Here is a 26,973-nt window from a genome sequence, read left to right as displayed (position 1 = left end):
GCTAGAGGAGCGAAGCCATCCTCTGTGACATGCACTCTGTCCCCTACAGCATCCATTGATCCCTTGCTCACAGGCTGAGGAGATTGCTTTTGGGTGTTTACTGTTTTCCTTCATTCCCTTTTATCCAAAGGACATTCTTTCATGATTGGGTTGAGAGAGGGGAGTACTCTTCCTTGAACATGGTTTCATCCTGTATTCCTGGCAGGAATCCTGTGGCTGTCACTGGGATCAGAGATGCTGTACATCAGCTTGCTGCTCATCAGCTTCATCCTCCTGATGGTGGAAATTCTGCATACTGGAAATCCTGTCTGTGGGATGAAACTCAATGCCTTTGCTGCTGTCTCCTCAGTGCTGTCAGGTAAGTGTATTACTGTAGTCTTGGAATCTCAGCACCGGAGAGCGTGCTTTTCCATTCAAGGCTGAAGTATGCTGCTCTGGTTCCTGCTGTAACCTCTTTGCTTTGTCCTTTGTGTCCAGGTCTCCTTGGGATGGTGGCACACATGATGTACAGTCAAGTCTTCCAGGCAACAGTTAATCTGGGACCAGAGGACTGGAGACCTCACACATGGGACTATGGCTGGGCATTCTAGTATGTGAGCTCTGAAGCCATCTTCACCCCCCAGCCTTTAGAGCTTCAGCCATGCCACCCGCTTCCTCCTCCTTTCTTGACATTCTGTGTGTTCCAAAGACAGGTGTACCATGGTTGTCCTACTACTAATCTCCTGTCTTTGCCTCACCATGTTTTAATAAATGGCGGCTGAGCTACTTAAATGAGTAGCTACCAAAGGACTGGGAAAACAATGGGGTCACACCTAAACAATTGCCTTCAGCCCTGCTGACTAATTAGGCTTGCCCTTCTGCTGGTTTGCCCTGTTTGGTCTCAACTCTTCCCTGTGTGCAGAGGCCAGTGTCACACGTGTAATGATGCTCTCAAACACACCTTGTTTTTCTGCAATTTTAGTAAGTTGCATGCTGGTTTGTCATCTTCACAAACCAATGTTGGGCCAAAGGGCCTATTCCTGCAACACCAAGCTTAGACATGTACCTAAAGATGTGGGCACAGCTCAGGCCCCAACCAGCAGTCACACCACCTTCTCCAGTGCTGGCTCAGCCATATAATGGCAGCTGCACTGGAGGCCAAGGTCATCTTAAGATGGTACTACATGCAGGAAGGAGGGAAAGCAGGCAATACACCACAGGGTCACTTGTGAGCCAGGAAGAGGAGCTGTGAAAAGCAAGTGGCTCAGTGTGCCTTTCTCTAAAGGATAAAGCAGCCAAGCACAGTGGACATTACATACCTGACCCGAAAAACAGTTGGACGAGCCTTGCAGGTGCCCATGGAAAGTGCGGGTTCAATTTGCAATGCTGTTTTGATGATGGCCATGTTGATTCTCAAACACTCCAGTGCCGTGTGCCATCCGTGGACTTCAAATGCCAGGATGGCAATTTGGTTATGCTCAGGTAGACAAGCCTCATGCGCTTGTCTAGCAATACAGAACTTGCTTCCAAGCTGTTCTCATCTGCTCTGACCAGTTCCAGATGTTCCTGCTGCCTTTTTCCCTGTGTCACTCCCTACCCTGTCATGGCGATGACCAATATTTATCCCACTGATCTAAGAAGAATCTTGTGGTGGGATAACCCCTAAGAACTGTAATGCTATGAGCCTTAATCACTCTAGTTCATGTCTGTGCGCAGTAGGTTCTGCCTGGCAAATCAGGGAGAATTGGGGTGTGTCATGGTATTCCTTACCCTACATGGCTTTTCACAGCATGTGCTTCTTCTGTGTGTCTCTGGCAGCATGGCCTGGGCCTCCTTTACCTGCTGCATGGCCTCTGCTGTCACCACTCTCAATACCTACACCAAGACGATACTGGAGTTCAAAAGGAACCACATCAAGGGATACGATGGAAGCCTCAAGGATCACCCTCAGCATCACCAGTGCTTCATACAGCAAATAAGCAGCTACTATGAGCCCAAAGGCAAGGCCTTCCATTCAGTCTCTGAGGGAGTCGACTTCTACACTGATCTGCAGCAGAAAATACTACAGCGGGAACCAGAGCTGGACCTGGATGAAGTCTTGGGCCAGACAATCGGGGAGGATCGCTGTTAGGGATGAGTGTACAGGGACAGAGCAGTGGGGTTTGGGAGGAACAAGAGCTCTGAACCAAGCACTGGCACCACTGTTAGCAAGTTTTGGGGAGCTCTTCCAGTCTCTACAGGGAGTGAGGAGGCAGGCACTGGGTCGGGGCAACTAGAGTAGAAGTTTGGGGGTCCTCCCTGGTCATATACAGTGTGATGGGTGCCCTCATCTGACAAGGGTGAAACTGGAGGGACATGCTGTTGCCAGCTGTCTCCAAGCACTTTCAGAGTTGAGTCAGATGTCCTAATCCCAGTATTGCACTGGGGAACAGATAGTCAGCACCATCCAGATGGCAAACTGCACTGCTGGATGGTGTCACATTGACCTTCTATCAACACCTCCACTTCACTGCTTATGGTGAAGGCCATCAGTGTTCATATTGATCAGCTGTCACCTTCTCTGAACACCCTGTTTATTCTTAATTTCCAGGCCCAAACTCTTCTCTCTGCCCCCAGATTAAAAGTCCTGCTGCAGTAGGAATAGGGGGTAGCTTTCAGACATTTCTCTCCTCTTTCCTATCTGTAATGACTCACACACATTCCCTTGCTTTTTGCCCAGAAATCTCCCATTCTGATGTACTTTGCTGTCTGTGTCTTTTTACTGTTTCTTTGCAATCTTTAAGAATTTGGCAGGACTTTTGCTTTTTACATTACTTCTATTCATCTGCTCCTTTTGTCCATTGTAAAAATATTGCAAACAACCCCTGAATCAAAACCCCAAGCAAACCTGTAATCTCTCAAAGGTGAAACACTGGTTCACATGACACATGATGCTGTACACAGTATTTATTTTTGTTTCACTGCAGTTCAAATACATTTTTCCAACAATATACAGACAGACTCTTTATTCACAGTGGGGGTTGGGGGGGTGTGAGCAGGGTGAATTCACATTAGGGAGGAGCTAACACCACTGCTCTTGAATATCAGTTCTCTCAGGAAGAATCTCGGAAGAGTAACTACTTAGGTAACAGCCGATTCACCTTTCCCAGCAAGGTGGTGGCTGGACAGAAGGGAAGAAGCACTCCTGTTTAATCCCTCATATGTTACTGGTCCTCACACTTTCAGTCCTATTATGCAGCTATATTAACTGACACTAGGTCTATTATAAACACTAAACCCTGTCTGGAGGAAAATGCCAGGCCTAGAGCCATTGCTACAGTTGTGCTATTATATACAAAGCTATTTACACAAAAATACCATTAAACATATACAAACTGTTCACAGCTCTGACATTAGGAGATCAGGGCCCAAAGACCAGCCTTGGGGCTTGCAGCTAAACCTGAAGGGCTATCCTGGAAGCCTTATATAGAAATGTTGGATGATGGAAAGGGTAATATAGCAAAGAGAGGTGGCAAAGGCCCAGGAGAGCAAACCCATGACTAATGTGCCCATCTGGAAGGAGGGTCAAAGTCTGCTATCACCTCATAACACATGGGGAAATGTGGGGAGGCTGGAAGGGCACATACTAGACAGAAAAGTCCTTTGCAATCCTCATCTCAGCCTGGCTCTGTTTAATGTCAAAGGCCAGGCTTAGAATGGCATACTAGGAAAGGAGTTCCTATATTGTTGCCCTAAACTGTGGGGAACTACTGGGGCACCAAAGTGGTTCCCTTCTATATGGTCTTTTCTACTACAAGAAATTCATACAGATGCTCCTCAAAAACAGAGAATGATGGCATGGTCTGGGACACAGAGTGGGACATACCTAACACACTGTGAACTAATGTGTCCCAGGGGTAGCTTGCTCCTCCTGGAGCTGCACACAGGGCTGGGCTGGCAAGGGAATTGCAATACTGAGCTCAAAATAGGGTTAAAATGCACAGAAAAGCTTTCTAGTTCTGTCTCTCTCTGAACCTCTAAACCCTGGAGCAGCAGTGTAAGAATCAGCTTTTCTGTGACAAGACCAAGTGACCTTTACAGTGACAGTCAGGATCTCCTGGACCTCTATCCCAAGGGGGCTGTGATACCTTTGCAAAGGGGAACTCTGCCCATTGGACTGCAGTGTGGTATTACAGTGACAATGTGCGTTCATACAAACCTTAAGGATGGAGAGAAATAAGCCGTGAACCTTTCACTTCTACATCACCCACATACGCCTGAACTCGGTGTCCTGAACTTGGAACTGGGGAAGAAAGACACAAGTGCAAGGGGCTGGGCAAATGCTGTAAAGACCATCTTTCTCTAGATCAGTAATTCAGTCAGAGAACTAGTTTGTTTGTGAGTCTGGCATCAGCATAGACAAGAGAGCTGAGAGCACAGGAGAAGTCACAGATAAGACTAAACCTGCAGGAGCCAGAAGCTTCTCTTCAAAAATAAACAGATTAAGGGTGTCCTTTAGCCACACCACTTGCCTTGACTCATCATGGCCCACTGTAGGCACAGAGCTTGTTAGACTGCTTGGGAACACTGTTTGGACATAAAAAGGTGTGTCCTAAATCTCATTCATAAATTAAACATACAAAAAATATACATACATTGTATAAATTAACACATATATATATATAAATCCTGATTTTATATATATATGTATATAAACTCTAAATTCACATTTCTGTGTTACCTGGAAGGAAGCATGCAAGAACAGCATATGGAGAGGGAGTTCCTGAACAAAGTTTCTCTAGTACAGAACAGGTCTGTCTAGGACAAACCTGCCTCCAGCAGTATTCCCCAGATATCTGAAGAAAGGGGAAGTGCTTTTAAACCCCATTCCCTCTATATAGCTGTTTTCCTGAAGATACACAGAGCAGCTTCCTATATTCCCAATACAGGCCACAGGTCCAACCAACATCTGAGGAACCACCAGGCTAAAGCTGAAGAAGGAAAAGCAAACAAACATTAAAGCCAAAATCTATTATCATCCAGTCTGGTAAAGTAGTAGTTTACAAGTCAGCAACAGAACCTGGGCACCACTATATGGAGGACCCCTGCTTGCCCATGTCAAAACAAGTGATCTCAGTCACCCCCCTCTGATCCCTCTGCAAGTCTCTCAGTCTCTTATGATCATCATCCCTGCTTCTTTCTAAGATCCTGTGCTGTGCTCAACTGCCTAAGTACATCTTTGCTTCACAATCTGTCCATCTTATGCCCAAAGGGGCAGCCAGTCATCTTGCAAACAGTCATTCTGCATCCCACCAGTCTCTTTCCACCCCAAAGAGCACCTTAACTGTGTCTGTAGGGAAGAGATCAGATGTTTTCAAAGGCCTGGATTTCATGAGGGATTCCTGCACAATCTCACCTTCTGAGGAAAGTCAGCAAACTTCATCCGGGCAAGAAATCGCCTCACTTCTCCACGGCTGATTTTTGGAGTCCTGCTGTCCTTTAACCACACCATTCGACCTTGACTCATCACGGCCCACTTCAGGCCCAGCTTGCTGACCGAGAGAAATCCTGGCTGTTTTTCAGAGGTTGCAGTTGTTGTCACAGTGATGTGAAATGCATCCTTTTGGAGATCATTAATTCCAACTGGTCCATCAGAAAAGGGCAAGAAAATAGTGGTGAGGAGTAAATTATTATGTTTCTTCCAAAACAAATCTCATAGCCCTTACTCAGTCAAAATATCCACTAGGCTGATAGTATATTTAGTCTGACTTTACAATTCTATGTACCTTAGTTGATAAGGGAAAATTATTTTAACATTTTTTCCATGGAAAGAAACTGAAATACTAATCAGAAAGAGAAGGGTTTGGTTCCAGGTTATGCTTTTGGGCTTGACACAGGATATGAACATATTTCAAGAACACAGTTCACTCTCAGCTTTCCTTCCCACACCTGTTAGTAGCTATTCTTTACCTCTATAAAACAGGAAATGTGTAAAGCAATGGCAAGTTGGGTGACTCCAGTCATTGCAGAATCATCTGTACAGACCTCAGAAATCCTAGTTTCTAAAAAAACCCTGTAACAATAGTATTCTATTTGTTCTTGCCTGAACTGTGTTTTTGATACAAGTCCAATTAGATGTTATTACTATGCAACATTTTTCTATGCTTCCTGGCCTACTTCTCTTAGCTCTGGATGAACGGATCTTTTATCCCACACTCTCAGGCACAAGAGGCTGGTTATTTGCTGAACTACTTTAGAAAGAGCAAGGAAATTGAACAGGGACTTACAATCTTGTATAGATATTAAATCCAGATCTACTTTTCCCTGAAAACGCACTTATATATTTTGGATTACCCCTTACAAAAAGAAAGAGGGAGAAGTACAACAGCTCCTATCCCAAAGAGCAAGAGATAGCCAACAAAAGCAGAAGTGTATCTGAGGTGACAGAGAAAAGTTTTATAGTGATTTTTTATGCACTGCATTGAATTAAAAATGGCTCCATGGAAAGCAACACAACTTGTCTGGTGTAAAACATGCATTAAACCAAACTTAAACCTTTTATTGGTTAAACATGTAAGAAACTTTGTGGGTCTTTTATTTGCAAAGTAGGGGGTGGACAGGATGTTTCTTCAGAAGGAAGATGAATCTTAATTCCCAATGTGCTATGTGTGGTGGACCTTAGGTGCTACCTTTAAAGGCATGACTACAGCCCATTGTTTCTCACAACTACTTCTCTCTCTGTATTTCTAGCCTAGGTATTTTTTCCTCCATTTTTACTCACCTGCTGAAGCAATGACTTTGTCTGTTGCATTGGTGAGGTCCAAAAGGACTGTTGGAAAAACAGGATGGAGGAGATAGAGGTGGTGCAGCCCCGGGCGCTCAGATCTGGGACCAGGTTGCTGTTGGAATGAAAGACACAAAAACATAACAACTGCTAGCAAAGGGGAGTCTAGATTTGTTAAAAAAAAAAAAAATGTTTTCTGACATTGTGTTGTTTTTACATGGATCAAAGAATGAAAAACTGTGGTTTTACAAAGATTAAATCCTGAAACCTTTTTTTCCCCTTACACAGAATTTGCTCTACAACTTCTCTTTGGTAAAGTTGAAATCTAGCTCTGTCATAGGCAGCTTGATGGGCAAAGCTACAGTCTGGAAGTTTGAGTCTCCATGCCAAACTGTGTGCCTGCATGGACAGAAGGAACACTCTGGGCTGGGAACAAATCTGCAGTTACAACTCCTCAGTGCTGCATGAAAAAATGAAATTCACAAATTTTGGGATTTGTAGATGCAAAATTTCTGTCAACAAAGCTTTACGATGAAGAATTTGCACACAAAAACTCCTGTGTCCAGGCTCAGAGAAGTCAGAATGTCAGAGGTGACAGCCTTCTTATATGTTAGGTTCAAGTTCAATGACAATTGGAGTAAGAGACAGAGACTACATGTGCTGCACACAGAAACCTCAAAGTGAAGAAAAGATGTGTGCTCACCAAACTTTGTAGCACAGGCTGTGTTTCATCAGCCCAGAAGAGAAAAACAGACTTCTTGTCCAAAGTCATGACTGAGAGTGCATCGAGTTGTTGCCTCTGCCATGGAAGTTCCTGGTTCCAAACAGGGAGGCCAGATTTGCCATCTACCACCACCACCTCAAGGCAGGGAGAGATCAAGCATTAATGGATGTCAAGGAGTGGGTATGCAAAGCCCCCTTGCAGAGGCATGGCCTGTGCTGTTCCCTTTCATGCCTGTGGCCACACTCTAATGTGGTGGCCAAGGAGATGGGAAAAGCAAAAACCAGAGAATGTCTCTTTTTACCCAACCTGCCCCACTCCTGTGTTGCCACTGCCCTCCCTGCCTTCACCTGTTTTACCTTTTTGTTCCCATCTCCAGTCTGTGCTTGCAGCATGAAGTCCAGAGTTTGGTCAGCACCAAAGTAGCCTGGTACAGGCTGGCTGTAAATTTGGAAAGAGAAACACTCAGCCCCATGATAGGAAAAAAAGTAATTTCAGATGGAGGCAGAATAGTTGCCTTCATCCTCCATTCTGCCTCTTAAAATGGCAGGATTTGTCATGCTAAATAAGGTCTTTCATTTACTCAGAACTATTCTGACTGTCAGGAATCATTTGTTGGTGGATCAGAAAAGTGAAAAATGGTAAAGCGGCCCATGGTGCTTGTCAGCCATTCTTCAGAGTTGTCTTTGTGGGGGGCATCGCTTGATGGGCTGTGTAGACATCTGTTTATCTCTCTGTACACTACTCTATCATTCCTTCCTTTGCATGAGAACCTGTACTGTTGTTGCTATAATTATATGAAATTACCCAGCCCTTCCAAAATGCATTGGCACATTTGGCCTCCTGCAGAAGGTGGATTTCGCAGGCTGCCTTAGCTGTGTGAAATGGATCTTAACAAACTCAACATTAATGTCAGCCCATGATTCCTTGTATTCTTACTGCTGGCAGGTTTACAAGCCTTTTTATGACCTTAAGCAGGTTAAATGAAGTCCCTTCTCATCCTCTCACTCCCAGGTGACATAACACATTAATATCTCTCATTATAACTGTTTTCTAACCATATTCCTTGCTTTTGGCTTTCTGAGCCTTGCCTCTGTCTTCCTTCAATTCACCGCAGCTAGACGCACAATTGAGTCCGCAAAATTCACAGAACAAAAGATTTTATGGCAAGGCAGGATCAGCGTATATCCTCCCTCCTCTTATTTATGACAGATTTCTGTATTTCACCCAATTAACCAAGTATCAGTAGGCTGGCTTTGCCTCATTTTTAATGAGATGAATTCACCACTTCTCATGACAGTCAGTTCTAATGATTAATTTCACCCAAAGAAACATTCCTGCGTCTTCATTTTCCTGAACATGAATGGCTTTTGCTCCAAGGCACTTGTTCTTGCTATGCCTGTTAGCTTCTATTTCTTACACACGCTTATGAACTCACCTCTCAGGCTTCTCTTTGATCATATAAATTCAATAATTTATATCTTCCATGCCAAAGCATTTTTTCCAGACCTTCTCCCATTTTTTTCCATCTTCCCCTTCAAAACATGCATGACAGAATGGTTCCTGAACAGTAATACCACAGCACCGCAGTGCCTTGACTTTATACTTATGACATCAAACAATATCATTTGCTTTACAGACACCTTTGGCAACCCGGTGTTGCCTTCAAGGTAGTATCATGAGACACTCCTATAGCTCGAAAGCTCTCCAGTAGCAAAAGGAAATAGCAGGCAATTCTATCCTATGATCACGAACTCAAAACATCTCCTAAGGTGCCTCTTCTCATGTCCCTTATGGGTTACAGTCAGTGGCAGATCCCACAAACTGAATGCACACAAATTTAAGTACATTGGATGCTACCAATCAAGCAAAAAATCCCCTGGGCATTTTCTCAAATGAACCAGAAGGCTAGTAATTATTCTGCCCAACAGTAATCCCCCCAGCAACCTGCTATTAATCCTCTCTCATCTGAAACATCCATTTACAACACAATTTGCGACTGCTTACTCAATTTCATGGTCTCTGAACTTCGCCCTTATTTTATGACTACTGATTCTCCTTTATGGTTTTCCAGGGATCTTGTCAAAAGCTATCTGGAAATGCAGTACATCTGCAGTAGCCATGTTGGTTTTCTCAGAAATTATTCTCACAGGTGTGGACTCAGTCTGCCTGGATGAAGTGGTGTGCTTGGGGCAGGTTTACCCAGGAAAAGGGGTGCTCACAGCTGGCTTTGTAAGTTTTTTCTAACAAGTCTGTTTGACTCTGTGGTAACATCCCTGACCTGAATTTGTCCCCCAGCCTGTGATGCTTAAGTAGAATTTAAGTTCTAAAAAAATCCAAACAAATCTCTTAATTAAATGCTTGTCTACTATACATTCAGTGTAGTAAATTTTGTCTTTCTTAACTCTGAGAAAACAGGCAGTCCAGGATTTGACCACAGTGGCTGAGAACAAGAATTGCTTTCACTACTTTTCAATGATTATCTGACAGCTCCTCTACATGTATTGTACTCTATCCCTTGGGAGGTCAGGGAATAGTAAAAAACAGCAGCCTTGAATACTAGCTGCCCAGAGATGTTGTGAAGTCTCCATCCTCAGAGATATTTAAAACCTGACAGCACACAGCCCTGACTAATTTGCTCTAGCTTGTCTAGAGTCTGCTTGAACAGGTAGGTGGGATTAGGAAATCTCCAGAGGTGCATTCCAACCTCAACCATACTGGTAAAGAAGTTTTCAACCCTTCTTGATCTGTGTATTCCAATTTATGACTGAAAAGAAATGTCTTTTGTATAACTGATTCTACAGCACCTGTCAAGTGGCTTTGCTTAGTCACTACACACTTACCCTTTAAACTTGATGCCAGACACATTCAGAAGTCTGCAGATTGTGGTCCCAAAACACTTCTAGTCCATTTCCTTTCCTCATAGCACGATCAACTAGCCATAACTCATTCCTAAAGTCATGGCTTATGTCACCCATCAGCCCACAAGAATGTGGACATTACCTGAATATCAAATATAGCTAAACACCCCCTCTTTTTTTTTTTCCCTTAATGAAGTTCCAGTGCCTTCTTCCTTTATGCTCTTGACAGTTGGGTAACACAGAGCTGAGAGATGCTCTCTTTACTCTCAATATTAGAGCAAACAATTGTTTCCCATGTAATTTCCCTCAATTGTCCCCAGCTGCCCTTTGCAAATATTTAATACTGGGCAAGCTGAAATTGCTGGTTATTACCAACCCACAAGATCTGGAAAATTACTTAATTTCCATGTGTGAAATTAGAAGATGAGCAGTATTATTTTAAGGTTTACATTTAGTATAGATGGTGTGCTGGCTGTCATCAGAATGCTCATTTTCAACTTTCAAGGAATATTAAGGTCTCTGGGCCATACTCATTTACCTGCTGTAAATTCTTAACATCACTAATGTAACTGATCCACTCCACTGAAGCTCTGGACAGCAAGTGGGCAGAATCACACATCAGTAATCCACTAAATTCCAATGCCACATCATTCCCATTACTTCAGTGTTGGGTACCTGAATCAAGCCCTTTATTTGTGATCACTCATAAGCACACAAGCTCAAATTCCCTGTCTTCTGTTCCTTGCTCCCCCTGCCCTCCTCACTTGGCTCAACAAAACACACCTACAGTACTTAGATTCCTCTTCAGACTTGGAGAATTACTGGCAATTGCTTTCTAAGGAACACATGTGCTTAGAACTGAAAGTTCTAAAGAAAAGGAAGAAATACGACAGAAAAATGTTCCCAGCAAGTAACCTGCTAATATTCTGCAGCTCCAGGGTCCAGCGGCGCTCCAGGTCCTGTCCCCTCAGCAGGATCAAGCTCTCTTTGGTTGTGATGAGCAGGTTGCTGCAGTTTGTGTCAGGTGCCTTCACTGTCTGCAGAAAGTCAACACCCCCACTGGGACAAATGGAAAACAGAGGAGATCAAGGTTTGTATCTGCACATCTCAGCACTAGCTGCCTGTCCACATGGCAATTCCTACAAAAGATGTGAACTCTACTTGGAGAAGTCCATCTTTTCCCCAGTGATGTGGGTTCCTCAGTTAAGTGAGCTAAATTCAAATGTGGAGTCTTCTGAATATCATGAGTTACTATAAAAAGCATAAAGTTTGCGAGTTCACATTTGCTCCCTCCCTTTATTCCTATCAAGGCCTGCCCCACAGTTTGTCAGTAAAGAAGAATGAGCTGAGAAATCCAGGCCCACTCAGACTGAGCTTCCCAAAGAGACTCCATTAGCTGGGAACACCTTTTTTCCCTTTCAGCAATGCATACTGGGCTGAAGAAAGGAACAAGGAGCAGGAGAAGCTAAGGACTCCCTTTCACTATACTCTGCACTTCTTTGGCTAGGACAACCAGAGGACAGGGAGGAAATGACAGGCTCCCCACAGTATTCCCCAGTTATCAACTGGAAAATGAAGAGAAGGACAGTATAGAAGTAGAAGCAACCACCTCTAGGAGCACTTCTAAGTGCCTACCCTTCCCTTCCTCTCCCAGAAGGAGCAAGATGACAAGTCCATCTTCTACCTGTAAATGTCAATGAGCTCTGACAGGTTGACAGATCTGCGCTTTTCCCACTCTGGCTCCTCCTGCTGCAGCATTGCAGGAAAGTTGTCCCGGTTTCTGGCTTGGGTAAAGATATCCCTCAGGGCAACTGCTTGAACATTACCTGCCAGGAAGAGTAAAGATGAAGAGCCCTGACTGCAAAAGATAACCCAGTAGAACAGAGGGTAATTGGGACCACTGCAGTTGTGGTAGAAGGTAATGAAATGCTCAGAGCTGGAACTTCCCTGGCATGATGTGCCTTTGGGAAACTCCAAAGTATTTGAGACTAGCAGCTATTGGTGCTCCTGTATTTTTCCACACCATGGCAGTGAGACTTGTGCTTTTGCCCTCTTAGATTTTACAGCAGAAGGCATGGCACAAGTATCCCAGGGACATTCTGGACCATTTTAGGTATTTCAAATGTTTTCTCAGGAAGCTGAAGTGCTGCAGAGGCAAGGTGCATCTTACCAAAACCAAACAGGATATAGATGGCTCCCCGGCTGGTGATGTGGACTTGGGGGCCAATCACTTTCCCTTCTCCATTGGTGCTGTATCTGACAGGCCCACCCAAAGCAGTTCCAGTCTTTCCTGACACCAAGATGAAAACCACATCAGGCTGCAAGGAGAGAGAGGTAGGGATTTTTATCAGTGCTTTCAAGCACCTCTACACTCAGAATCTTCTCCCAACCCCGTATCATGAAGCTGCATTGATAGTTTCCCCCTCAGCAAGGTCTAGATAGTGTTTGCTTTCTCTTTGCTCAGTCTGGCTTCCTGGGCATCTTACATTCATGTTTTTTTCTTGACACAAATACATCAAATATGAAAGGGAATTCAAAAATCTGAGCTCCTCTAACAAAATCTATGTTAGAATTATGGGAAGGGATGAGCATAAAGGAAATCTGCATCTGAATTAATCACACAGTTAATCTGAATTAATTAATAAAAGAAAGTATTTATTTCTTTTGGATAAGCTAAATGTTCCTTTCTCCAGAGATCCATCCCTACACTGCTGCTAAACACTCACTTCAAACCACACATTTACTGAACAGAAACAGATAATTCTCAAGTCTCAGTCAGGTGCAAATAATGACCCTTCTGTTCATTCCCAGTTGTCAAGAATGCAGGTAGTGTCATTATTTTTTGATCTCACTGCTCTGAGCTACTCGAAGAAAAAGGGTGCTTTTCAGCAAAATCCAAGGGAATGAAAATTAGGGGTTCTTGCAGCTCCGGTTACAGTCCTTCCACATCAGTCTATTTTTACCTCTACACAAATAGTAAAGGTCCTTCCAAACCTTGAGTAGGGATGTGCTGTACCTGTGTCACTTTGAGAGCCAGAACAACAATATCCCTAATCCCATCTCCATCTACATCTGGAAGAGTTGCAGCTGGTGCAGCCAGGATCCCACTTGAAAGATGAATGGAGTTCAGTGTCCAGATTGTCTTGCCTGTGGAAAGAACAGGATAAAAGAGATGTGTACTTGGGGAACCAGAGGGCTCCACAAAACCTTCTTGAAAAGGGAGCAAGAGAAATTATTTCTCCCATTCTGTGTGAAGGGGAAAGACACATCTACAAACTGAGACAAACTGCAGTGGGAAGTAAAATTCTTCTCACAGCATTTCTTTAGATTGCCTTTGAGTCAGGCCTCAAGTCCTGCTATGCTTCCTTCTTATCATCTCTTTATAAGACCTGAGCCCTAAATAATTTCTGAAATAGCAGAGAATATTTAAGGTTCACTTTACAAAGGAGAACCCAAATGAGAGTGTTGCTCTGCAAGACAGCAGTTGTTTGCCTCAGCCAGCAGTAAAGGCTAGGTAGATGTGAGGAAAGGAAACAGATGGATAGTTCTGATATTCAGAGTGCAAATCTGTGTCTCAGTTAAATTCCCAGCAGCAAATTATCACTCCAGCATGACATGCTCACTCCACCTCAGGGGGAAAGCATGTTAACAGATGTGATGTCAAATGGTTCAGCAGTCCAGCATGGACCCAGCTAGAAACACAGTAAAACCAGACTTGCAAACTTGCAAATAAACATTAAAAAAAAAAAAGGCAACAATTAAATTTGATCCTTTTACTTTTTCATCATTCTTTTGCCAACACTTCTGCTTTTTCAATCTTTAAAAATGTTTTGCTGCTGCTCTGTAGGATAAGGTTTGCCCCTGAATGACAAAGTAAACCAAGGGCCAAACTTGTACATTACTACTGCTGGTAAAGGAGGCAGCTCACGGTCCTGACCATGCAAACCCTGTGCAAGTAACCAGGCCCCTAAAAGCATTTGAAAAGTGTGGGAAGACAGCTGGGGGTAAAATCAGAGGAAACATGAGTAAGTTATATTCACATCCTAACAGAAGTTCTAACAGTATGGAAATTATAGGGTAAAATACAGCTGCTGCTCCCTGGATGGAATGTGATTGGCATGCCCGGAACCTATTCCACCATGACTCCACACCCCATAATCTGCAACCATAGCACCTGCTAAAGGGGATGGAACAAAGGAGTGGGAATACCACGGCTGGACTGTAGAAATCCTTGCAGGGAGGGGAACTGATAACTGATAACTGCAGAGAGGGCAGCTGATAAACGGCCCAGCACCCATCAGCCAGGGGAGACAGGAGAAGGTGTCTTGTTGCTGAGCCAGCAACTGTGGTGAAATCGTTGTCACTGGATGAACTGGGTTCATTAAAACCTAATTATAATATTAACACACACCTCCATCCCAAAGCTACCCATCTTCAAGGTACCTTTTGGTTGATTCCAAAAGCAACCCTATACCTACCTATGGCTATTTCTGCCAATGAATTAATGTGGGAGAACAAACAGCAATCAGAGAATGAAGGTGCACATGATCAAGTGATTAAAAATGCAATATTCATTCACATCTAATCAATTCAACTGTGGGCCTAACTTCTCTGCAAGGTTTCCTGGATGTTGTGTATATCCTCATGTAACTTCTCCAAGAATGCTGTTCAGCTTTGCAGTGCTGTTAGGTAGGTCCTGAGTTGTACCAGCAGCTCAATGCTAATGAGAACAGACTTTACATATTCTTTATGACATGAGGATGCTACAGGATAAGATTAACACTTTGAAATATTCTGAGATGTAGGATGAAGATGCTGCCACAGATATGAAATTTTTTGTATTCTCTTATCCTGTGTAACAAGAAATGCATTAGTGTTTTGATTCCACTTTGTGTGTCACGAAGTAATAGCCACCATGATGTGCCAGAACCAAATTTTTCATGCTTATTAGTCCTTTAAAGTAAACAAAAAAGCAACAGCACATTTCTAATGTGCTGGTAGTTGACTTTACCTGTGGAGGCACTGAGAAGGCTGAGGAATTTTGACGTTCCTGTAACAAGGCAGACAGGCCCTGCAGCTGCCCCCAGTGACAGCCCATTGCACTGCACACTTTGCGTCTCCTCTGGAAGCTGGATGGACCACAAGGTGCTGCCATTCATACCAGAAAGTGCCACCACAGTTACAGAGGGTCTAGAGACACCTAGAAGAAGCAGGAAAGAGAAAATGTAATCCCTTGGTTTCAGAGGGATTACTATGACCACATTGCCTTGGGTCCTTGTGCTGGAGATCCAGTTCTAACTCCTGGAGCTGAGCAGTTCAAGACAAACAAATCCAGACTGCCTTAAAGCAAAGGTCAAATGTCACCTCATGGCTGAATTTCTCTGCTGCAGAGCTTAGCAGTGATCTCCAAACAAGTTGGGCTGAAAATCAACAGCCCAGAAAATCATGAAAACCTGAGCTCATAGCAAGAAATGTGGTCAGCTAGGCAGAGAGAACCAAGTTCCTGGGGACAATGGGCTCACTTTGGTGTCTTCCTCCTGTGAAATTTACTGCTATCAAATCAGACTGATTATTCTGATCCCCTCTCCCTCAAAAGAACAGCTAGCACCAAGGGGAAATCTTAACTGATTCCCAAGGCAGATGTCACCTTACATGAAAGTGCTGGTTTATTTGTAATTCTGGAGCAACAGAAAGTGATTGGTGGTCTGAGAGCTCTTTCCTTTGTTTTCCAAATGAGTTTCATTATTGTGAAAAACAGATTGAATGCAACCAATTGGTGGAACTTGGCATTCTTTCTCCAATTCATCAGTTAGCATAAAATAATTGTAAAATGAAGTAGTCTATTCTGTTTCAATTGACTGTTGGTTCAGATTCCAAATGTGATCAACTTTTAGCTCAGCCTGCCCTCAGACTTCAGCGTAGTTATTGTAATTAATCTCCACCTAGTATGGTCATATCACAACTTAAGATGAACTCCCACACATTTAAAAATAACAACAGACCCAGCCAACTTCTGTCTTACTAGCAACACATACAACATGTGACCTGATGACACAAAGGGCATATACAGGGCACTGGCTAAACACAAGGCTGAATCCACTCTCTAAATCAAACTCACTCTCTTCTCAAACTGAAAATCATGTGGCTTATGCTAAGGGGCTGCCCCAGATCAAGTTATCTTTGTTACATTGATAGGGACAAAGAACAACTAACTCCTGAATGCAGCTCACATCTGTTGTGTGTACCAGCTGGAGAAACAGTTAACAATGTTGCAGATTACTCCACTGGGTGCCTATTCCAAGTTTATCTCTACTTGGCACAGTGTGAATGCTCCAAGCACAAGCTACAGGTAGGCAGATATCCAGCTATGTGAGTTTTGGATTGTGATCTGCTTACACCTGTTTTAGTGTCTCGTTTTTGTCTTCCAGCACAGCTACAGCCCAGAATGCAACTAGGTATGACTAGTTTCATTCAGAGCATGCTGCCTATGTGCATATCTGGGGTAAAAATTAAAAGCAATGTAATGGCAAAAATATAGAGTGCAAGTACAACTGATATACACGGAATACAACCTTTATGTCAACCATATCTTCCTCTCTCACTTATTTTTAAAGTTTCTTTACAGTTTTCTCTATGTTCATAGGTTTCTTTTTATAGGACTTGCTGTGAAATACCATGGGCCTTGCTTGGGCCATGGAGAAAGGCACCTTCCCTATCCTCTAACAATATCTATTACCTCTTTGAAGAGCCAAGGCATTTTCCTCCAAGAATTTTCTTCAGCTTGTGCAAAGTATGCTTGCTCCCTGAATAGATCTCTGAGGCGGAACAGATTCACCTGGTACCAGGCGATGCCAGGATAGGCAGACGCAGTACAGCAGGCAGCTGGGAACCTCCAGGACTTCAGAAGCCCAGTGCAACAAGATGCCACCGGATTTGGCAGCCCCTATGTAATGGTGGCCAGCATCAGCAAGTTCTGCTATGTTACCTGAAGGGTGTGAGGACTAACAAAGAAAGCAAAGCAGCCAGGAGGAGGAAGCAGGGCAGTATCTGCTAAACAGCCAGGCACAGCAGCTTCCCCATCATCAGCCTATTATTTGTGAATTAACAGTGATTTGGAGCCTGGCAAGTATATGGAGTAACCTGGAAAAAAAGGCAGCAAAGTGAGGGTGTTTCTAAAAACAAAGTGAAGTGTGCACAAATGCAGGACTAAGAGATGGAGTTGCCCCAAGATAAGGTAACGGCAAACAGATGATGCTGACCAAAAGGTACAGGAGCACAGGCTTGTAATGAAAATTTTAAGCATGACCAACCACAGGCACAGTACACCAGCAATTTTAAGGAACTCTGAAAAGAGCAATGCAGTGGATTTGCAGTGGCAGGTACTCTTCCTGTGTGTAAGACAAACATACAGAGGTCCATACTGACACATTAAGAGGAATGGAAAGGAGCTGCAGTGCTTACCCATGACACTGGCATTCATCAAGGCAGTGAAGACAATGAGGATGTCAGGGAGGCCATCACCATTCACATCACACAGTTCCAGTGGGGATAACACACCACCTGCAAAAATTACAGAGTCACAGCATATAAAAAAGGCCACCCAGCTCATTTTTCACACTGGGAGAGGAGGGCTGGCCCAGAAATTAGATTTGTGCATAGACAAGCCTCACAAAGTCTGCTAAGGAACCACCAAGGGCAGGCAGTTCACACCACAGTAAGATCTTTCATTGCATGAAAAGGCAGAAATGGAACATCTGGGTCAGAGAAATGGAAAGGAAAAATGGAGGAGCTAACAGAAAGATTCATGTTTCCCACTTCAATTTCTGAGGTAATGTGGAGCCAGGTATCTTATGAAAAGCTTGGATTTGGAAGCCAGGGGCAGAAAGCAAGGAGGTAGAGATATATGGCAGACCTGGCATAAATTATTTCACAAAACAGTGTTACTTTATTGCAGAAACCAGAATGGGAGATACCAATGACTCATATAGGATAACAAAAGATCTCAAATGTTGATTTATGGATTCAGGCAGGACTAAAAGACAGTGGAATAAGGTTAGTTAAGCTAGTTAGAAGACACAAAGACTTCTCTCTCTCTCCTGTCAAACACAACCACATACTTCAGCATGGAGGTACTGGTAAAGTCCAGGCTGTAGAAAGGGAGCATTTTAAAGTGGGCTGGGCCATCTCCATCTTGAATATAGCACAACATCCGGACAAAAAGGCAGGGTGGAAGAAGAGTCAAAATATTTTTTGATGTTGGCAGAAACGAAATTTTGTGGCACTGTTATGTGCGGATGCCAGATTTCACATGCCTCAGCTTCAAGAGTGAGCAGGACACAGCCACCTGTCTATTATTTTGGAGCATCTGTAGTGGTGAGGAAGGGTCTCTGCTGTGACCTGGCTCTCCCAGATACATCTCTCCCACTGACGCCCAGCCTGGGAGCTACCACCTCCCGCATGCCAGATACTGTTCCTGGGGCTTTCTCACCTGCTCCCTGACCTAGGTTGCGGTTCCAGGTGTTATGCAAGTCTCTAGGGGGACAGGGAATTAGAAATGCGCACACCAGCACAAGAATCATCGAGATCATCACAGTGAGCAAAAAGATCGCAGTGCGCAGGTACGGCATGAGGGAGGGAGCAGCCTTCTGCTCCAAACTCCCAGCCGTCTCTGCAGGATAACCCTCGGGTGCGCTCTCTGACGTGTGCTGCTTTGTCATCCCAACCTCCACATCAGAATCAGGGTCCTGTATCTCTTCAGGGGGGCTCTTCCCATTCTTGACCCCCCCATTCTTCTGGATGTTGAGTACAAGGTCATCTTCACTTTCATCACTGTCAGCCTGAGTGAGGGGATCATATTCCCCAAGGTCTGGGCTCTTTTTTCCTGAGAAAAAAGATGGAGAGAGACAATAAAGCATGAGTTTTTGCAGGATCTCAGTGGAGAAAAGGCTGCAGTGGAGGGTGATACAGAAGGGATGACAGAGTAGTCTGCATTTTGCATGGTTGCAAGTGAGAAGTGTGAGAGAAATGACAGGGTCTCTCTCTCCATGTTTCACAGTAGCATCTGTGGGAGAAAAGATGCTGACAGTTTATTTTCCTCAGACAAGTGTGTGTGTGTATGTGTGTGTGTGTATGTACATATATGTATGTGTATGCTTATGACTACATGGAACTCATGGCTGATTTAATTCTAATACTTTCTTGATTAGTAATGAAACATGAAGTCTCCCTGAAGATGAGGGGAAAGTAATTTTGCCCCTTTGGGGCAGTAGCATGCTGATGTCTGGAAGAATCAGGCTGTTCCTCCAAGACACCACCTTCTCTGCATAGCTCAGTTTTGCGAGAGGGAATGCTCCAACCCCTGCCCAAGGCAACCACAGTGCACCTGCTCTGTTCCTGCTCCCACCAGAGCCAACAGTCTGTGTTTAGCCTGGCCAAGATAGGTAACTTGGTACTGATCCCTTCAGGTGGTGGTGCAGGAAAGTAGCTCAGCTTTAGGAGTCTCCTGCACAGGTGCCCAGCACACATGGCTTCTCCCCCAAGCCCTAGACTGCCGCAGGGAGTGTGGCGGGGGCAGGTGTAGAGGCCGGTCACACACCCTGGCGTAAGCCCAGCACCATCTGTTTTATGGGGACAGAAAAGATCACGCAGACTCACTGCCCCGAGCTACGGGTGAAGGGTCACCTCTCAGGGAGCTGCCCCGTGCCACAAGGCTGGGCATGGAGCCATGGCCAATGCTCTGATGAGTCCAGAGTCTCAGTCTGGTTCTCTCTCTCTCTGATTACAAGGTGGGACTTCGCTATCCCAGGTACTTGTCTCATTTCCTTTTGTTTAAGGCTGATCTGAAACAGGAACTAGCTTGCGCCCGAAGACTCCTGAACTGGTACATGTAAGGCATAACTAATAAGCAAAAATATGCAAGCTGTAACCCCTCTCAGACACTAAGATGATGGAAAGGCTTTACGAAGCAGAAATTTTAGGGCTTTCATGATTATTCTTCCTGACTAAGATAGTATACCTTACTTCTAGTTTTCCTGTTAAAGACACTCAAGTTACAGATGTACTGTAGTACCTAGTTAGTGCAACACACCTATTTTGCATAATCTAGAGTGTATTTTGCAGCACGTGTATCTTAGTCCTTCCTCATTTCCCACCCCACAGAAGGACCTTCACTTTTCCTTCATCTACCACTTACAAGTGGTATTCAGCTTCATTTTTAGGATTTAAGAAAAACTTACAATTCCACTAAAAACCAAGTGCCCCACACTAGGTGGAACAGCTGGGACAACTCACCTGCATTGAACAGAAGGAAATAAAAATATCCAACCCAATCACATATTTAAGACAGACTCTTCCTTTTTGAATTAGAGGCTTCTACAAAAGACTCAAAAATCTGGTGCACATATACACTCCAAAAAGCAGCTCCTTGTGGAGGCAGGAACCAAGAGATACTGCATTCCTATGGGTCAGTCTGGTGTATCCCTGTGACACATGGCATTGTTTCACATAGGTCTGCTCTAAACATGTGCTCCAAATGTGGGCTTTTCAGGAAGTCTTGATAAGTGCATCCCATAAGTGCACAGAAGGCCACCGACCCTGGTGGCACACAACTCTCTGCTCAGAGGTTGCAGTGTAATTTCACAGGTGTGTAATACTGTAGGTTGTGCTAAAATGTGACTGAAAGACTACTCAGTCAAAACAAAAAATTCCAGAGAGGTCTCGCTGCCAAGGTACTTGCAGCTTCTCACAACAGATCCAGATGTGCCAGTTCAAGTCAGGTCACAACAGCATGAAAAACAAACGTGGCTGGCCCAAGAGTAAATGGTATTAAGCCTGGGAAATCAAAGTTGGACAGCTGTGTTAACTAGACTGCTCCTGATTTTGGAAACTGGTGACCCTTGAGTAAAACAACTCAAATAATAATGCTTTACATATACTATGTTTTGTTTAATTTAATTCCAAACAGTCAACCAAAAGACTGGAACCTGCTGTTCCTCCTTGATGCAGCTAAAAGCCTTGGTATCAATTAAATTTATCTGGAAGTTTTGTTCTGGATCCCTTTCTGAAGACAGAAAGGACCTTGAAAATACGGCTCACCCACTCCTTGAACTGGCAGGGACTGAAATGACGGCAACATTTACAGTGGTATCAACCACAACCTGTAACAGGAACACCTGTCCTACCGAGAACCACTGATCAGTGGCTAGAAAACAGCTACTGCACAGTGACGACAGCTTCTGATGATCTACATAGTTAAGAATCTGAAGAAGTATAGGAGAGCTATAAGGCAGAGAGCTGCTCAGTCTTAATTCATGTCTAAGCCAGAGCAGGAATAAGAAATCAGCACTCCTTCACCCTATCTTTCCCCAAAAGGTTATCCAGCAAACCCACAAAGCACAGCCATTGAGTAAACTCAGGCATAAAGTGTCCTGCAGTGGCTTATTTTTTTTTTTTTAAGCCAAAAGGAGGGAAGATATTGTCCTTTAAGAAGGGCTTTTGCATGATGCTAATGAGTTGGAGCACTCATCTAGCACATGTAAAACCCAATTGTATAGCTCATCTCAGAGGATTCAAACACTTATGTCTTACTGTTCAGAGAGAACCTTAACCAATCTGTAGGTGTTTTGGGAATGAGTTTGGAATGCTGGCAAGCATGTGCTCAGGTCAGCCTCCCAAGGCTGTTCTGTGGTGCAGAGAACATGTAACTCATGATTCACCTGGCTGGAGAGAGAGCAAAAGGAACATGACTCCTCATCTGAGTTTTAGGTCACTTGCTGTGGAAAGGAGGGATAATACACCTGGCTTTCACTAATCACTCCCAGATGATTTTTCAGCAGAAAAGCACAAACAAACATAAAAACTAATAAAGAATGTGTGAAAACACAGGCAGTCTTACACCTTTTAGAGAATGATGATTTATTTTTAAGTGCTTCAGAAGTCAAATTCTTTCCTTTCTGGTCATCAACAAGGCTCAGGCTGGAGGAAAATAGTTTGTCCATCAACAGAAAGCTAAAACTGCCTCTGTTGCAAGCAATCAGCTGTCAGAGAATACACACAATTTTCAGTTTTCTATCGTGGAAGTAGAAATGGTAAGATCTGAGCTGGCCTCTTGGTGAAACTCTCACCATATGTCCTGAAAGGATAACCACTGTGTAGCCTTCATGAGAAATTAGTCTCTGTGCTAAAGCAAGCTGCAGTTCTGTGGCCTTATGCAGGTACCAGGTCTGTGTAACTCACACTTTGTTATCTGTCTTCCAAAGAGACTCCAAGTGTACATAAACCTTGCATCCACTTCACAGGTATGGAGTTAGTATCAGCAAAGTGAGTTTCCCTATAGCTCTGTGTTCCCTCCCTCTTACAGGTAGAGTCAACAAAGCATCTTCTGATCTGACCTGCTCTAAATCATATTCCATTTTTTCCACGGCATCAGTGATAAAACAGAGGCTCCCATTCAGTGGCCTGTGGTTACAATCAGAGCAAGTTACTGGTCACATCACCCTGAATTTTCTTTTTCTTTATGCAGCCACTGGAAGAAAAAGCAAATATTGATGATGGAGGCTTTCAAAGACAGAACTGAGGGAAAACTCCCCAATTTATTGGCTTTCAAGGGCAGCAGGTCTCTAAATCGCACTTTATGACTTTGAAAATCCCCCATGTATTTGCCAAATGCTATCTTCACACAGGCAACTATTGCAGTAGAAGAATGTGACCTCTCAGTGAAGAACAGGCAATCATTGTGCAATCACTACCTGGAAAGAAGGTGCCCATTAGGTGATCTGTGTTGAAATGAGGTCCCAGTGACAATAAAATATTCATTTCTTGTGCTGATGGCTTCAAAGATATTAATTGCAATCTTATTTTTCCTGGTTTTGACTGACGGGGAAGGCTTTTCTTTGCACTCACTTTGGAGTGAGAAGAGCAAATTTTGGACTTTGGAAGAATGCAATTTTCACTGTATTATTCCAATGATGGCACACTGGTTCCAGTATGTGTTATATAATTTCATGTTCTGTTTATTTTTCTGGCAGTTGGCAGGCATCAGGCACTGGGTACTGCAGACATCTCTAAGCCCATGAGGAGATAAGTCACCGCATATTGATTTTTAATTAATTCAATGAGATGCAGCAAGAAAAACAGATACAGCAATAGGCTTTCTGCTTTCTCACTGCTGTTGGAAGCAGCATTTCTCAAAAATTAAACACATGAGAAAGGTATGATCTCTGCAATTTAACCTCAGGATTGATGCAAGAATTGTTCTCTTAAATGCAGCTGCAAGGTCTGTTACAATCCTTTTCCAAATCAGTGTTTCCCAATAGCAGATATCAAATAGATCATGCTGGTTCCAAAGATCCCAGAAGAAATCTGCACTTCTTATTGCAGCTCCCCAGTGGTCACACCCTAATGCACACACCTACACCTACCAGCTGGCAATTGTCCTAAACAGACTTCATGGTAATGTATTCCTTCCCATTTAGACAGACACACACATATATATATGTATGTATAAAACAAGGAAGAAAGCAACTTGCAAACAAAATTTCTTTGAATGAGACTCAACAGACACCACATAAACTAAAAGTAATGACTCCTGGTAAGGGTTATGAAAAGATGGCAGGAAGGACCTTGAAGACATTACTGTGACCTTCAGGGACTGATGGAGGAAGAAAGGATGATCAGTGCAGCCTCACTGCGTGCTGGGGCCACGCAGGACCACTGTAGGTGTAGTGCCAAGGAGAAGCCCTCCCCAGCAGCACACAGCTAGGCCCTGTCTCTGTCCCAAAGGCAAGACAGGTTAGGAAGAGCAATGAGCTCTTCCCATTGAAGTTAATGCAATCAGGTGCATTGGCACTGTCTACAGTACATCCAAAAGCAACTAGCATGCTCCCAAGATCTGGTTTGGCAAGGTATTTTAATTCCTTTTTAATCTCCTTACTGAAGAGAATGGCTGTTTGACTGCTGCTCACCGCACACAATAGCCCCTTATGCTTGAATATCCTTTCATCTCGCTGAAGATCTCTGGCTGGAAGGTGCAGAGGCGGCAGGCCGGCTTTAAACATTTACCTGGGTAATTGCATTGGCACTTACCGAACTGCTGGCCTGCCTTCTGTGGGTAAAACCCGGCAGGAGCGGATCTGAGAGGTCTGCGCTTCCTTTCCTCCCGCGCCGAGCCGTCACAGGGCCGCGGCCCAGGCCCCCCTCTGCCACACACGACGCCCTCCGAGCCCCGAGACGCTGCCCCGGCCCCTGCGTCCCTCCCACGGCCGCGGGACCCGCGCGGAGCCCGCCGGCCGCCCCTCACCGCCCGCACCCCCGGGCCTCACCCCACATCGCCGCATCACTATGGCAACGCGCCCCGCAGCCCTCAGGCAGCGGCACCCGCGCCTCCCGCGATCAGGGCTGCCCTGGCCGCGGCTGCCCCTGCACGGCCCGGCCTGGCCCGGCCCGGCCCGGCCCAGCCCCGCCCGGCCCGGCCCGGCCCAGGCCGGCGGTCGGTCCGTCCCGCGGGCGCGCAGCCCTTACCCGGCAGCTTCAGCGCCCGGGACAGCACCGTAGCCATGCTTGACACGGCAGTGCGCTCGCGCGCCGCCCCGCGCCCCGCGCCTCCCCGCGGCCTGCTGGGAATTGTAGTTCCCAGGCGGGAGAGGAGCCGAGGCCCTTCGTGTCCCTGACGGTCTGGAGGGGCAGAGACCCGCGGGGAGGGGCGGGCCGGTGGCAGCGAGCCGTGACCGAGGACAGCCCAGATCTCCGCAGCCTGCACGACTGAATGGGCACAGACAGATGGGAAATAGGCTTGCCATCCTAAGTGGTTTGCACAGAAAGTGCCAGTCCCCTTAAATTGTTGTTGCTATAAATATATGCCTTCATTCTTGGAAAGTTTTTGGTTGGAAAAATCTAGTTGTTTTCTTTTTATTTTGCAATTTTATTATTTTATTTTATTTTAGTTTAGTTTAGTTTAGTTTAGTTGATTAATTAACAAAAGACAGCCAGGTTGTTTTCCAAAGCTGTCCTGTCGTCATCACAGCCTTCCGAGGTGAGTGAATAAGTGAACTCTCCCTTTCCCACAAGGGGGAAGTTGAGCGAGGAGGGTTTTGTGGCTTCCCCAAAGCCACAAGGCTTCCCCAAAGCCACAAGGCTTCCTGATTCCCAGGCCCACACATGGGCCCTTGAACACCACCACTTCTTCAAGTCATGATTTGTGTGAGAACTCACAAGGCAACGTACTCCGTCACTGAATGAGAGGAAGGAGTATTGGCCAAATACATCAAAAGAGACTCCACTTGGCTGATGAACATATCACGTTTCTTCAGCATCTGCTGCTGCTCTTGCTTTCCCTTGTTTCAGGTGCTTTTTCTGCAAATAATGTACTCACCCAGGTCTGTCCTGGAACTCCTTGAATTGTAACAATAAGGAGCAGAAGAGAGACACCAAGTGGTCTAGTTTAGGAAGAGAGTTGAAGAGAGGTCTTTTTTTTTCTTTTTTTTTTTTTTTTCAGATATGAACGGGAAAAAGAATAGTTCTGATCCAAAATCTTTGGTGCCAGAGGTTTTTTTTCCACTGATGTCATCAGGTTTCAGAGAGACACTTTCCTGAGAACACAGCACTTGCGGGGGCAGTCCCAGGTGGCAAACTCTGGAGAAGCCATCACAGTTTGTTATTCTTTCCCTTCCAGGTCTTTCTGAATACAGAGTCTTCTGTTCCATATGCTATTTCCTGTCCTCCAGGCTTTGATTTAAGAGCAGTGACGGTCCTGTATCTATGTAAATATTTACAGGATAGATCCTGGATCCTTTTCAAGTCTCAGTTAGCAAAGCCTGTGATAGACAGGGCAAGAGCTGTCCAGCAAAGTGACTCCTTCTAAGAAAATGCTTCTGGTACCAATTAGAGCTGGGAGCAAAGGAATGGCAGAAAACAGCCAGAAGCAGGAACTGAGATGTCTGGTGTCCTCATTTGTGATATTCTAACATCTGGCACACACACATATAGTGCAAAGGCCCATAGTTTGCTATGCTTTTACATTTGTGGTGCAGCATAGCCCACTCTTAATTCCATGTGTCCCCACAAAAATGGCTTGTTCCCCAAGCCTAGAGTTCTCTGTGAGGCTAATGGATTGCAAGGACAAGTGAACTGTGGTTAAACTGATGCTTTTGAGGAACATATGACTAAGCAATATGTTCAGAGGATTTAATGATTTGCAAAGCATGAGAAATTAAGTTTTCCTTCTTTACACTGTGAATGTAAGCTGATTTGCATATAAATTGGACCTGTCAAGTGTTCGAATATCAATCAAAAAGTTGCAAATAGTTCATTAATTTATGTGAATGTCACTGTTCATTTTATTTATCTTTTTTTCCAAAGCACTTTGAAAATGACAGATGCCGAAAAGTTAAATACTTGGGGTTAGGCTTAAGAGCTTTGTGTAGACAATGTGCTCATTTAGAAAAATGTTACAAGCCAAAAAGCATGAAAATACACAGCCACCAGCCCCTCATCCCCTCATCCGTGTTAAGCCTGTGTCAGCCCTTGCTTCTTGCCACCTGTCTGCCAGAGACTACAGCCTTTTCCAGCATGCCGGTGTTAAACCTCTGGTTGCTTCCTAACCCTGAAAGGAGCTGCATGAAACACTGCTAGTGAAGGTTCTCAAGCTGGAGAAG

At 44.5% G+C, this 26,973-nt stretch overlaps 2 protein-coding genes across 6 annotated transcripts in view; one reads left to right on the top strand and one right to left on the bottom strand.

Annotated features, from left to right (window-relative positions):
• Positions 1-2,868, top strand: part of GSG1 (germ cell associated 1) — a 75,055-nt gene extending 72,187 nt beyond the window's left edge. For all 4 annotated transcript variants that reach the window (XM_053942612.1, XM_053942611.1, XM_053942613.1 and 1 more), the window contains 3 exons: positions 206-358; positions 478-589; positions 1,798-2,868. In XM_053942612.1, coding sequence (XP_053798587.1) covers positions 206-358; positions 478-589; positions 1,798-2,110 — 578 coding nt within the window. In that variant the 3' untranslated portion in view covers positions 2,111-2,868. The remainder of the gene's footprint in view (positions 1-205; positions 359-477; positions 590-1,797) is intronic.
• Positions 2,869-2,905: 37 nt separating this feature from the next.
• FAM234B (family with sequence similarity 234 member B) lies at positions 2,906-25,165 on the bottom strand. Of its 2 annotated transcripts, XM_053942607.1 has the most exons (13): positions 24,842-25,165; positions 18,813-19,205; positions 17,786-17,884; positions 15,336-15,524; positions 13,341-13,471; positions 12,495-12,642; positions 12,009-12,150; positions 11,240-11,383; positions 7,823-7,904; positions 7,446-7,601; positions 6,740-6,857; positions 5,375-5,601; positions 2,906-4,949 (listed from the first exon to the last, which is right to left on the bottom strand). In XM_053942607.1, exons 1-13 carry the CDS (start codon positions 24,876-24,878, stop codon positions 4,944-4,946), a joined length of 1,872 nt encoding a protein of 623 aa, XP_053798582.1. In that variant the 5' UTR covers positions 24,879-25,165; the 3' UTR covers positions 2,906-4,943. The 2 variants fall into 2 exon arrangements, with proteins under 2 accessions (XP_053798582.1, XP_053798583.1); XM_053942608.1 differs by lacking the exon at positions 18,813-19,205.
• Between the last annotated feature and the right edge of the window lie 1,808 nt (positions 25,166-26,973).

Source organism: Vidua chalybeata, chromosome 5 (genome assembly GCF_026979565.1).
Source record: "Vidua chalybeata isolate OUT-0048 chromosome 5, bVidCha1 merged haplotype, whole genome shotgun sequence".
NCBI classification, from domain to species: domain Eukaryota; kingdom Metazoa; phylum Chordata; class Aves; order Passeriformes; family Viduidae; genus Vidua; species Vidua chalybeata.
This window is presented reverse-complemented; position numbering and strand designations above follow the sequence as displayed.

What these genes read in the sequence shown, in the direction of transcription:
- FAM234B (XM_053942607.1), bottom strand. Translation starts at nt 24,878, where the DNA reads ATGGCTACGGTGCTGTCCCGGGCGCTGAAGCTGCCGG. An exon ending in GATGAATGCCAGTGTCATGG is followed by an intron (nt 15,525 to 17,785) that starts GTAAGCACTGCA and finishes TGCTTCTTCTAG; the next exon opens with GTGTCTCTAGACCCTCTGTA. An exon ending in AGCCTGTGCTACAAAGTTTG is followed by an intron (nt 6,858 to 7,445) that starts GTGAGCACACAT and finishes TCATTCCAACAG; the next exon opens with CAACCTGGTCCCAGATCTGA.